General features: G+C 35.7%; 1 protein-coding gene across 1 annotated transcript; it reads right to left on the bottom strand.

Annotated features, from left to right (window-relative positions):
• Positions 1–2547: 2547 nt before the first annotated feature.
• Positions 2548–12611, bottom strand: LOC131797704 (transcription factor E2F5). The gene is made up of 7 exons (XM_059115366.2): positions 12477–12611; positions 12244–12353; positions 9434–9704; positions 7753–8017; positions 6713–6766; positions 6242–6289; positions 2548–5391 (listed from the first exon to the last, which is right to left on the bottom strand). The coding sequence occupies exons 1-7, from the start codon at positions 12594–12596 to the stop codon at positions 5243–5245; spliced, it is 1017 nt and encodes a 338-aa protein (XP_058971349.1). The 5' UTR covers positions 12597–12611; the 3' UTR covers positions 2548–5242.
• Positions 12612–12896: the final 285 nt, after the last annotated feature.

Raw genomic sequence — 12896 nt, 5'->3', positions numbered from 1 at the left:
AGAAATCTGTGTGGAAATTGGTACAAGATACTTTTGAAAACCCAGACATTTCAACGCCACACTGGACTGACGGAAACAGGTATGTACTGCAAAAGAAGTTTAATTCTCCTGTAGGGATTCACGGAAAGACCAAATTGTGGTGTTTCTCGGTGACGGTTACATACGACGCTCAGGATCAAGAGATAATAACAGCCTACCCTACGACATGAAGTACTCAAACCCTTGCATCTCATTATTACACGTGTTGAAACAAACTTAGAGATTTTCATAGTTCATCGCAAGTTCCACGAGCCAAATGTACTGGATCAAATTCGACGAAAAATCTGGAACTTGAAACAGTTTTCCACTTTGTAAATACGTCCATAACAGGACTGTTACTGATAATCATAATCTATGTAGCTTAATTGAAAACGATATTGCACTTGTTGGTCTAGAAAAACTTATAAATTATTATGAATTAATGTCCGATAATCTGACTGAAGTGTATGAATACTGATTTGCAAGGTTGTAACATGTTCCCAAGCCGTCAACCTTCCCGGCTCCGTCTTGTAATTATTTGGGTATGATAATGTAATCAGTGTAACGGTGCCAGAACTCGACTGAAACTGCCAAAATAAAACCTAATGGTTTTCTGTTCATGTTGTGTACTTCGTAGTGGAGCTAAAATGTAAAGAGGTCTAAGTTTTGACTGTTTAAACCGTTCGTGTTATGAATCGCACGATCCTATTCACTACGCTATGAATGCATTTACTCCAGGTTTGGTCTTTCGTTATTGTCACATCGACATAGTTATAAAGGCAGACCCTGGGCCACTTATTATGGCCACACCTTGTACTCTGTCTCTTATTTTCCACAATGATGTATTACTCGCATGGCTTCACATATTTTACCACTGAAGCGTAGTTGATCACTCCTACTAGTTATTATCCCTGACGGTTGGTTGTTGATTCATGCCTTTTAAGGTTAAAAGAAACAAACCGCTACGAAATTCTAACTCAGCGACACCCTGCAAATAAGTTCCACGTTACGCGCGAGTTAATATAGATAGATAATCTTTATTTACCTACGGACAATTAATCAGCCAAAAAAAACATTCAAATGTATAAACATACATTAAATGGATAAGATACTATAAAAACTATACTGAAAGCACAAACCTAACTAAAGCTGCTTTCCACGAATGCCGTGCCTGAACGTACTTCTTTAATTAAACGCTTAAATAACCCAAGGGACTCCGCTTGTCTTATATCACGAGAAGTCTGTTCCAAAGAGTGGCGCCACTATAGCTGAAGCTATTTTTGTAAGAGTTTGTGTGCGGCAAAGGAACATTAAGTCAAAGTCTCTTAGATTATACGCAGTTTCTCGCCTTTCAAATTTAAAACATAAATAATCTGGAGCTAAACCGTGCAGAGACTTATAGACCATTGTGGCTCTTTGAATTTGCTGTTGGGAAGCTAGGTTTTTCCATCCCAGGGGCTCAAACAAGTGACCAATATCGGCGTCATAATTTGAGTAAGTCAAAACACGGGCTGCTCTGTTTTGTAGTTTCTGTACCGTGTTCTGCAAAGTTATCCCGCAGTTTCCCCAAACAATATTACAATAGTCAAAATGTGGCTGAATCAGAGCTTGATATATCAGGAGAAAAGTCGCTTGAGGGACAAGGTGCCATATTCGTTTTATAGCCCTAACGCCACAAGTGACTTTCTTTGCTAGTTTCTCGATGTGACTGCTCCAATCGAGTTTGTTATCGATGGTCCCCCAAATGATTTTGCGGTGGTGACCTGGCTAACTTGATTGTCATAAATTGTGATCGTCGGAGAAACTGCGAGAGTATTTAATATCTGCCTCTAAACCGTGAGCATAAACTCGGTTTTAGTCATATTTTTAGTATATTTATAGAACATATTTATAGTCATAGATAGCACTTAATTCACTGATTAATTTGTAGAAACTTTTAAGTTGATGGCTTTATGTTTGTAATCGTGTTTGTTAGGGCGGGTATCAAGTTCAGTTGTAAGTGATTAGCGCGAAGAGGGTATTCTTGACAAATAATGTCTCTATTGCGGTGACCAGACAATTTGGTTTTATCATCTGAGAGTCTAAAGAGTTTCTAAAGCGGTCGTTTCGGAAGTTAGCCCTTCGTCGGGTCAAGTAGTGGAATTGTTGGTTATCTACAGAATAGCGGAGCTACTCTATTTGTAGGAACAGGAAACGTGAAAAAACACAAGAATAAATTGGTTGAATGAAAAGCGTTTGTTTCTACTGTGGTGATTAAGAGACATCACATGAAAACTGTGGCTAGCACAACGTTTACGTCAAGCAGTAAACAGCGAAAAGTCAACTTCTCTTCGTGTCCGTTAATGCGCTTCAAAGGAAACAATGGCAATAGCCGTGAAGATGAGTTTTTGTTTTATTCTACGGATTAATTTGCAAACTCGAAGAGCAAGTAAGATCAGGGTGAATTTTCACTGTTCCTGTAAAGGTCACTTTAAACATCTCTTAGATAAACTCCCCCCTAATATCTTCAAAACACACTTCATTGCTTCTGTCAGATATTTTATTATATATTTTTGTATGTACAAAATACTTTCAAAGACTCCATTGGAAGGAGATGAAAAAAATTACTGTTCAAGATCAAAATAATGTAATAGCCAACTGCAATAAGTTACAACAGTTATAGCTCTGAGTTATGCGAATTTAGTACACACAGCCAATCACTCAGAATAGAGTAACAATTACTGTAGGAGTATGAGAAACAGAATTCCACATAACCCTTTCCCCCCCTAACATCAGTATCCATATTCTCCATACTCTTTTCTATACATTTCTTTTAGTCTTGAAAAGGAGAATTTGTTTTACAATCAAAGCATCTTAGGTTGGTGATCATTTCCTTTATTCTCATGATAGTAATGAATGATTCAGTAGTATTAAAGCAAGGAGAATTTGGATGCTGGTCAATCTTAGGGTTTAAAGGGTTAAGGAAATTTAATATACACACGTAGTAAATATATCACAAGAAAGAAAAGAAGCAAGTATTTCTTCTCAAGAGTTGGGAGGGGTGAAAGAGAAAATTTTACAAATGTTGAATTGTTCAACGCTGAGACTCTCAATATTTGTGAAAATCGGTTGAGTAAATTAAACAGTTTTAAAGAAAGTACCGGACTGGAAAGCCATCTACAGAATCATCAGATCTTAGGCTCAATATTGTAGCAGTTAATTCTATCACATTGTATGTGGAAGTAGAAATCAGTGGAAGAAACAGAGAAAAAAAAACCCAGCAACCACTTTAAAAAAAAATGTTTTCTACGTATTGTTTTCTTTTGAATATTGCAACAACTCTTGAAAAGGTAAGAGGTACTGCTAATCTCAGACCAACAGCAAGATACACTCTTCCAACTGACCTTCCATCATATGCTAAAATTGTAATTTGTGGCAAAAAGTTTGTATTAGTCGTAATCTAAGACAGTGGACAGCTACAACATAAAGTGTTTTTTCTGGTTTAAATACTTCCCTGTAAGTATCATATTTCAAAGAGCACAGCTTACTTACTATATTATCAAATACACATGTGCATTAGGTAAAAACAAGCCTTGAAAAATAATCACTTTGAAGGAAACCATTTTCTTGCATCAATCAGTAAATACATGATGTGGCATATAACATTTGAAGTGACTAAGACAAATCTGAATAACCACACACTGAAAAAGCAGTCCTAAATTAAAAATTTCATTATCCAAAATAGTCAGCAAAAAAACAAAATCTTTTTACAAAAGTATAGAAAGTGTTTCATGGAGGCTGAAGTGTTTCCAAAGTGATTAGGGAAAAAGATTGAAGTGCCTTTGAATTCAGGAATCAGACAAATGGAATGTCAACTTAGTGTACAATTTGAACACATTAAAGCTGTTACTCTCTGTTTCTAGCCTAAAGTGTGATGGCCATTCAAAACAACAGCATTAAAGAAAAAGAAGAAAAAGTAAGCAAAGGAAAGCAGAGATAACAACACAAATACCAATGGGAAAAGTTCACGAAAATGACCAAATCATAAAAGTATTAACAATCACAATGATGATAATGATGATGATGATGATGCTTATAATAAAAATAAAAATAATAATAATAACAATAATAATAACACTGATTAAATTAATAATGACTGGCATCATCAGCATCACAAAGAAAATTCTTTGTAGCAATAACAAAATGATTTTAAGACCAACCAAGAGCTAAACAATTCAATTAAATTCCTCTGTTCTCTGAGCATAAACTTGGTTTTCATTTGTCAGATAAAGCCCAGTTTACTGAATAGCAGTATATCACTGTTCCTTAACTCTTTCAGTGCTTTAAGAACAAAAGTCAGGTCTTATCATACGGCATAATCTGGGACCAAACAAGAAGCTCTTGCAAACATTGTTATAAGAAACTGCTGTTTTCAACAGCCAAGGATGTAAAAAAAGAAAAAGAAAAAGAAAAAAGTGAAAAAACAAAACAAAACAAACTTACCAACAGCCAAGGATGTAAAAAAATTACCAACAGTTTTAGCTCATCACAATTTTCAGGAGAGTCTGAGACAATGTCATCAAATCATTTCCAATTCATCAGCAAAGTTTGGAATAGTGGAGAAACAGAGAAATTTCACATTGCATGGGTGTTTCTTGACAAATGAAAGCTGGCCTTAAACCCTGTAGCTCCCTAGATCTTCTCCCCTTAAATTAGTAACAAGAATTTGATCATAGGTCAATATAACAACTTCTACCAGATAAGTTTGAGTATTCTCATTGCTTGGTTGCTGGATAATGAAAGGATATTTTAAGGAGAAGTTACTTGTTAATCATGTCTGGAAGTCAAAGGGTAAATATATCATTAAAAAGCTCCATGTGTAACATGGCTCCACTGACTGAAAGACCTCCATCTTCTCCATCTAGTAATGAATTTCACACACTCATCTTGATGGCTTTGTATCCATCACCTGACCCTGATTTTGATTCCTACAAATCCACATCTGCAATTGTCTGAATTCAAAGAAACACTCTAGTCACAATCAACCATTAATTCTGTCTGAACCTGCACCTTCAGAACAGCAATCCAATTGTGGCCTTAATGCAAAACACAAATCTTTACACTAAGCCTTGTACTTCTCCCACCAAGTCATGGACACATGTTCATATTTCAAACCAGAATGCAGTGACTTGAATCGTATGCAGGATTAGCAGAACAATGGTATAAGTACATGCAGATCCATTTACTATGTGGATGCCATAGCTCCTGTTAATGGAGAAGGCATATCTAGGTTTGGAATGTCAAATAAATCACAGACGCCCTCAGAGTCATCTAGGTTGAAGTAGTAGTCATGTTCTCCTGGTGGTGGTGACAAGCGAAGTAAAGGTGCATACACTGTGGATTGGAAATAAAACTGCTGTGAATTTCAAATACAAAAATGTTTTAAAAGTCTTAATACATTTGCTTTCCATTTCATTTTGTATGTGTTATGCCTAGATATTGTGAGTCACAAACAAAAGACAAACTTGAAAATTTTATTTTTCTTGTCTCTTAGCTCAACAAAACAATCTGTTCCAAGTGAAAAGTTTTCCAAAGCAATGCTTGATGTCAACTCAAAGGTCTGAGGTACAGACAATACACAAGGAGAAAATACGTCAGACTTGTACTCCTAATGGAGCCTCTTGTTTCAATTATCTTTCAAATTCCTTTTGCAACATGCAGTACAGAATGCCCAGAAACAGTTCACTATAAACATTTTTGATACCAAGGATATTCACTCTAAATTGCTCTTTGGTCTTTATCAAACAACAATAATATTGTAACAACAGCATAATTTGCTTCCATCTTGAAGCAAATTTTAAAAGGAAACTGAATCATTCGGGACGTAGGAATTCAAAACTGTGAACTTCAGTTAGGTAATATCAAGGGCACATTCCCCTGTCTTAATTAGGATACAATCAGTAACATGATGCATTTTGACTGTTCAAAAATAAGTAAGAATAGTTCATGGATTAACCCTTTAACTCCTGTGAATGACCAAGAGAGAATTTCTCCTTACTATATCTATACAATATCATGCTAACAAGTATAAATGAGAATATAGAAAAATATCAATTATGGGATTACTAATTGATCTGATACAAAATTTTTTAAACTAACACAATGAGAATAATTTGGCAGACAGTAAGGAGAATTACTAATGAGATCTTGGGAGCTAAAGTGTTTAAAAAAGCTTCCTACACACCTTCTGCTGACATGAAATCATCCATAACTTCTTCAGCAAAACTGGTGTCTGCAATCAAAAAGGATCATCAAATTTGTAGAGTAGTTACACACTGTTCTCCTTTTTAGGCAGTAACAAGTAAAAGCCACCACCTGTAGTACCTCTAATAACCATTACTATAAACAATTAATTTGTTTTGCCCTTTCTGTGACCAGAGCCATCTATCACATTATAGACAGCCACTTATTTAATCAGGTACCAACTGAAAGACCACTGCTGACAACCCAAGTACTCCAACCATTTCAGCTGGTTCCTTAAGTTTTGAAATCTCTTTGTAACACCTAATCTAGTTGAAAGCTGCTGAAAGTTAGCTAAAATATTCACATTTCCTGTAGCTGATGAGTTCGAAATTCCCTACTTCAGAGAACACACAGCTCACATGGAAATGTCCCCAGCCATCTTGTGACACATACCAAATGCTTAAACTTTTACCTTTGAAATTATTTCCAAATATTATGTCATTGGCAACTTCTTTAAGCTCGTTAGCTGTTGAAATAAAGATAACAAAATCATGTATTCTGATAATAAAACAAAGGAACTTTTGGTAAGAAAGAAGCATCCAATTCAGGAAATAACACCATAATTAACTACTTTAAACACTAACTGGTTGACTGCAATCACAAATAAGCTGCATCCCAAGTTTTTTTTTTTTTTTTTTTTTTTTTTTTTTTAACAAGAACACTACTTACAATACCACCTACAAGACGTTACTTATTCTACTTACTATATAATACTTCCTTAGACTGCAATTCTTACCCTACTTTTTACAGTTTTTTTTTTTTTTTTTTTATCGCTTACACACCTATGTATCTATTAAATTATAATTCAAAATGGGTTTCCATTTAGCCTCTAGCATCTTCCTATCATTAAACTTAGCCGCAATGTGACATTCAGTTTCATATTTTCTTTTAACTAGTTCCTTATACGAGGGGAAAAAAGGAAGACTATTATTCCTACGGCAATTCCATAAATGTAGCAAGTTTGGCAACTCAGTTTTAGGTAGAAAATTTTTTGAAAAAAAAAATCATCAAAAATCTTGAGAAAGTTCCTTTACATTGGTTCCTTTACACAACAGTGTAAACTCACTGGCACTGAAAACACAGAATACTTTGAATCCCCACATATAATTTTAGTTGCAATGTTATCTACATCATATCTACCAATCTAACCTTATCTTTGATCTTACTCTTAGTGATAGTTTTTACATTCCTGTCAAATCATCAATATAATTTTACATTTAACAATGAGAAGTCTTTATTTTGTTTGTTGAGTTGTTTGTCACTTAGTAACAAACCATTTGATGCAGACTCGTAAATATTCAATGAAGAGCATTGATTCATCCAAATCTTCCGCATATTTTCTAGATGTTCTGGCAGAAAAGCTACATCACAAGTAAGTTTAAAAAAATTCTAGGAGTAAAGTTGCAACTTATCTGCTGGTGTTTAAGGTGATTCATGAATGAAGCATAGTACCTCTGCTGCTCTCTAGAACTTCAGTTTTAACTGCTCCCACTTTAGCATTGATTTCATTAGCATGTTTAGAATCGGCATTAGTTTCCATAGGTTCCTCCTTTAGTACTTCATGGTCATTTGAGTTGACATCATTGGCTGGTGGAGGGACCGGAGTTACAACCGGATTGTCTGCTGCAGCATCCTTGTTTACCAGCAGCACATGTATAGGACCTGTCTGACTTTTCAAGTGGATCTGGAATTTCCTGGGTTGATGAGAGCTTGGAGTCTGTAGAGAAGTTTTTGGTTAAAAAAAATGAAGGATCTCAATGACCCTCCATCTGAATAATTAAATACAATTTCTCCCTTTCATCTACCATAAATCTTTTTCAGAAGATAGTAAGGTAAATTTCAGATATTCCACACAGGAGTGTACTAGGGAGGGAAGGGAGTTAGTGCTAATTAAATAAAAGCCAAAATACTCTGTCTACACAGCACCTTAACTGTGAAAAAGTTTTTGAGGATTAATGTTTTAGCATCCTCGGTAACAAGTCCTCATCTTGGAATTAACATTTTTGACTCACTAAGCATCTTAAACATTTCATGGCTTCCATAGTTCCATATCAACAGAATCCTTAAAGTGCAAATTTTCAATAGGTTAACACCCAAGTCGCAAATGGAGGTCAGGTGCTCAAGGGGTCCAGGGTCTGCAACTGCAGTCGCACCCAAGGCACTAGAACACCTGACTGGCCTGCCCAACCTGTGACCCAGCCACGAGCCCCCCATGCCAAGCCCCGACAAGCACCTGTCACATTAGAGCTGGAAGGCTTAGTAGAAGAGAAAATAAGGAGACAAATAAATAAATAGATAAATATGTGAACAAATATAACCAACAACAACAAAAAAAAACCCTAAACAAAAGCAAAGAGGGGAAGAAGTGAGAAAAACACTGAGAAGCTTTCCTCAAAGATGACGACGCCATGCTATCGTACCACCAACACAGTGCAAGCACATGGAAGAACCAATGCATGCACAGACAAAGGTAACCGCCAGACACAGCCGGCCCTCTGGGCCACCAACAGCTACCATGTTACTACAACGCTACAGAACACACACAAATACCAGGCAAACGCTAACAGAGTGCTAATACGCTAACAATATGCCAGCCAAATGCAACAGACCAGATTTGCTCCTAGTCGTTAACTATGTTAAATTCCATTTAACAATATTTAAAAATGTGTCAGGAACCATAAAAACATAGCCAAAGTGTAAAATGCTGGTTCAGGGTAGTCTTAGGGAGGACTGCTGTTAGGGATAGTGAATGACATATGACATTTTGATAAACATCTTGATGATTGTATGGCTAATCTGCTACTTCTTCTGATTAACTAAGGTATGCCATTGGTGTAAATAGTAAAAATAATATTAATAATAACAATTATTATTATTATTATTATTATTATTATTATTATTATTATTATTATTGTTATAACGATAGTAACTACTCCTGTGATAACTATGGTACCAATAATCCTAACAACCTGTAAAAGGCATTTTTAGTTTTGTTGATTTTCATTGTAAAATTACTTATTGTAAACAAAATATAAAGTATAGAAAATAAAATGAGGAAATAGTCTACATTAAGAATACCTTAACCAAAGATATAACCTTCATAGAAATATCAAGGGAAGGATCCTAAACTTACTGTGTCTGGAATTGGAACCTCAAGCTGTGTACCAGATGGAGCTTGGACAACCAACAAGGTGTCTCCTTTAAAACTGCGGCATACATCTTCATAAGTGACATAAGCAAGCTGCTCATTTTCAGGATCCTCTGAGACATTCTTCAAGCTCTGTTGGACCCACAGCCTTTGTTCATCAAGTTCCCTTTCTTTGTCTTCCAGTCTCTCCAACTCTCCCTTTAAATGAACAAGCTTGTCTGATATCTCCCTCGTGTTACACCCAGGTCCAGCCCCCCTGGAAACAGAAAATTATCAAATAATTTTGAACAATATTTTAGGGTCACGGAAGATCTTGTCTTGAAATAATGGATTGTAGGGGAAATACTGAAAGAGGTCTGAATTAACCAAAAGAATTACAATGGGGTTAAAAACAGATAAAAAAAAAAAACACTTTTAATAACTTTAGATTAAATTTGGACTAACTTAAAAATAACTTTTTCAAAATGGACAAACGGGGTTGAGCATCAAAGATTCCTCCAGCTAAATTTTCATGGCCTGAGCTGTTTTTTATTCAGACCTAAGGAATATTCTTCTGTTCCTTTAAATCCCTTCACACCCTATCATTAGCATTCATATTCTCTATACTGCTCTCTTTACATCTCCTATGTTACTAACAAGGAGAATTTGTTTTGCCATCAGGAGCAACTTAAATCAGTGACTATTTCCTTGATTACATCCATTTTGAAATCCTGGTGATCCTTGTAATCTGATTGGCTCTCACAGGTGCAATTTATTCACAAATTCACCATTTTCCACTCTAAATTGCATTTTTTCCCCAGCTAATGTTAAAATACAATAATCAGTGATAAAAAAAAGAAAAAACTTGCAGGAAAAGGAAAAGCAAGTTGAGCAACTTTCTACAAACCAGTTTACTACTGGATCAACAAAATATTTCTACAGACTAAAAAAAATCCTGTATCTGAGCGACTGAATTTTGCAATTTTAAAATGGATGTAATTAAGTAGTAAATGAACTTCATGTCATGCAATTTTGGTCTGAAATCAAATTTGTGATTTCAAATCAAACTCATGCACTCAATTGATTTTGAAATCACAATATAATTATATATATAATTCGCACCAAATTGCAATCCACTCAGTTCAACTACCATTATTCATTCCCCTGACCTTAACATTTGATGCAAGGGTGATAGGGAGAAATTATGGAGACATTAGAAGCTAGAAACTCTAAGGTGTGAAAGGGTTAAACTACACTCAAGCTACAACATTACTTGGGCAAAACCATGGACAAACTTTCAAAGTCAGCATAGTAACCACTGGCCTGGTTGTCAAACAGAGGTGGTTCAAAGCAATTTAAAAATACAGAAGATACAATTTTTCACCCTTTCAATGTGCATGCAACATTGGCTCAAATGGATGTTTGACATTGTGTACAGCTTTCAACATTATTGGAGGTGCTGAAAAATGTTGGAAGCTTGCCAAAAAGAAGTGCTTGAAAAGTCATTGCATATCATACCACCAATTGTGTGACAACTGTTGCAGGAACATGTTACCTAGGTTAAAACCAGAGGACCAATCCAATTCAGACTATCCAGGTTTACCCCAATCACATAAAAGGTCTCTGAGAGTTTCCTTTTTTAACTCAAAAAAAAATTTTAGGAATTTATTGATTCAAGACATTTAGTAAGAACATCAGCTTCAAATGAAAAGACTTCTTATTCTAAACTTGTACACTCCGATTTTGAAAATTCAATTTACTCAGACCAAACAAACATGAGCTTTTTGAACAAAAATTAACTTGGAAAAAACATGCTGAAAGAACAACAACACATATTCCAATGAAATTCATTAATCTTCTCCAATTCTTGACATCATGTGGTATTGAGCATGAGAGCTAATAGCTCAAGAATATTGCAGGTACTAATGAACAAAGAGGGAGAATGGGCAAAATATTTTCAAAATTTTATTTAACATGAAAACAATGAAATCTTGATTATATTATCATTTAATCAGGTTTCCGAGCTAAAATCGACCATACTTGCGAAAACGATTAAGGCAAACCAATAACGTATGGTTTGGCGGGAATCCAAGAGAAAGAAACAAAATAATCTAATTTCGGCGTTTGCTGTCGTTCACATTATTATTTAGTTCCGCTGTATTCACACAAAAAAAATTGACATATGAAGTTCAAGTTCTTTGAATAACTCATAATAGAAGATGTCTGGTCAAAACACTCATAGGATAATTTAAATACCATTCTAGTCGACAAAGTACCACGAACTTGAGAAGAATATACTAATCAGTACAGTCCCTAAAAATCATGGAATGATCACGAAATTTTGACTTCCTCTTTTGTTTTTGACTTACGCAAGCCTGCCTGAATTAGAAATTTTTTTGAGAGTATCTTGTCTTAGGTGTGAAACAACACCCTGAACTGTCTTCGAGCGAAATCATACCATTTACTTTCGCCCTTAGACGACAACTCCCCTGCAACAAACGGCGCCAAAATAATGGCGGTAAATGCATCTTCGAAACCATGTTCTGCGCGCTAGAGACACGCGCCCGAACCTTGAACACGCAAAAGAACTGCCAAGAAAATGCTTACTTTCGCTCTAAATGACCTTCTCTTTCTTAAACTTTATGTTTAAAGAGGTTTTTATCACAAAGTGCATATTTCTGGAAGAATCAGTCGTGGACATATCTCACTACCTATCTCCCGCGAGATTGAGGGAACTGCGATGGAATTCGTTTGGTTGTCCCGCGCGAATGCCCCTCGTCACATGAAGTTAATTCCCCTCTGATAGTTTTACTTACTTCCACTGAATGCTATTCTTCGATTTCTTTTCTATCAGTCCAATTCCTTCAAGTACATTAGTAATGTCGTAAATCCGTCGTTTCTGGCGCACAGCAAGCGTATCGGCTGCCTGAAATCGACAAAGGTAAACATTTCAGATGGTGAACGCTAAACAGGGCCACAAAGGAAGTTTCGGCGAACCAAAAATGTCGTCCTTCGCGGACCAAAAACCAAGATTTTTTCGTATACTTACCACTTTAAGATCTAAGACACCATCTTTGGCTTCTTGTAACAAACTGACGAATTTCGTCGTCAATAAACCGAGGGATTTTTCATGTCTACTTGGCGTTCCCGGAGAACCGAAATCCGCCATGATAGCCGAGCTGCATGCTGCAAAAATTCCGTGCGTTGATATGATTGGCTAACAGTGAAATTTAAATAGTGCGCCCGTTGGAGTTACTTTTATGCGGTGTCTCGAGTGGGGGAGGGCTGTTTAATTTATTTTTGAATATCACAATTTTCGGTGGTCTTAAAAAATCTTAAAAAATATTGAAGTGATTTCGTGGAAATAAGAAACTATTATGTGTTTATAGAGGGCTTAATAGAATTTATTCTCAAAATGAAAGAACATTCTTTATCAAATAAAATTGTAATTTCCATCCTACCCCGGAAA

This window comes from Pocillopora verrucosa, chromosome 3 (assembly GCF_036669915.1).
Source record: "Pocillopora verrucosa isolate sample1 chromosome 3, ASM3666991v2, whole genome shotgun sequence".
NCBI lineage: Eukaryota > Metazoa > Cnidaria > Anthozoa > Scleractinia > Pocilloporidae > Pocillopora > Pocillopora verrucosa.
This window is presented reverse-complemented; position numbering and strand designations above follow the sequence as displayed.

Coding starts and splice junctions, on each gene's coding strand:
- LOC131797704 (XM_059115366.2), bottom strand. CDS start 12,596: ATGGCGGATTTCGGTTCTCCGGGAACGCCAAGTAGACATGAAAAATCC. Junction 9,705..12,243: donor AAGAATAGCATTCAGTGGAA/GTAAGTAAAACT, acceptor TTCTGTTTCCAG/GGGGGCTGGACCTGGGTGTA. Junction 5,392..6,241: donor TGATTTCATGTCAGCAGAAG/GTGTGTAGGAAG, acceptor TCCAATCCACAG/TGTATGCACCTTTACTTCGC.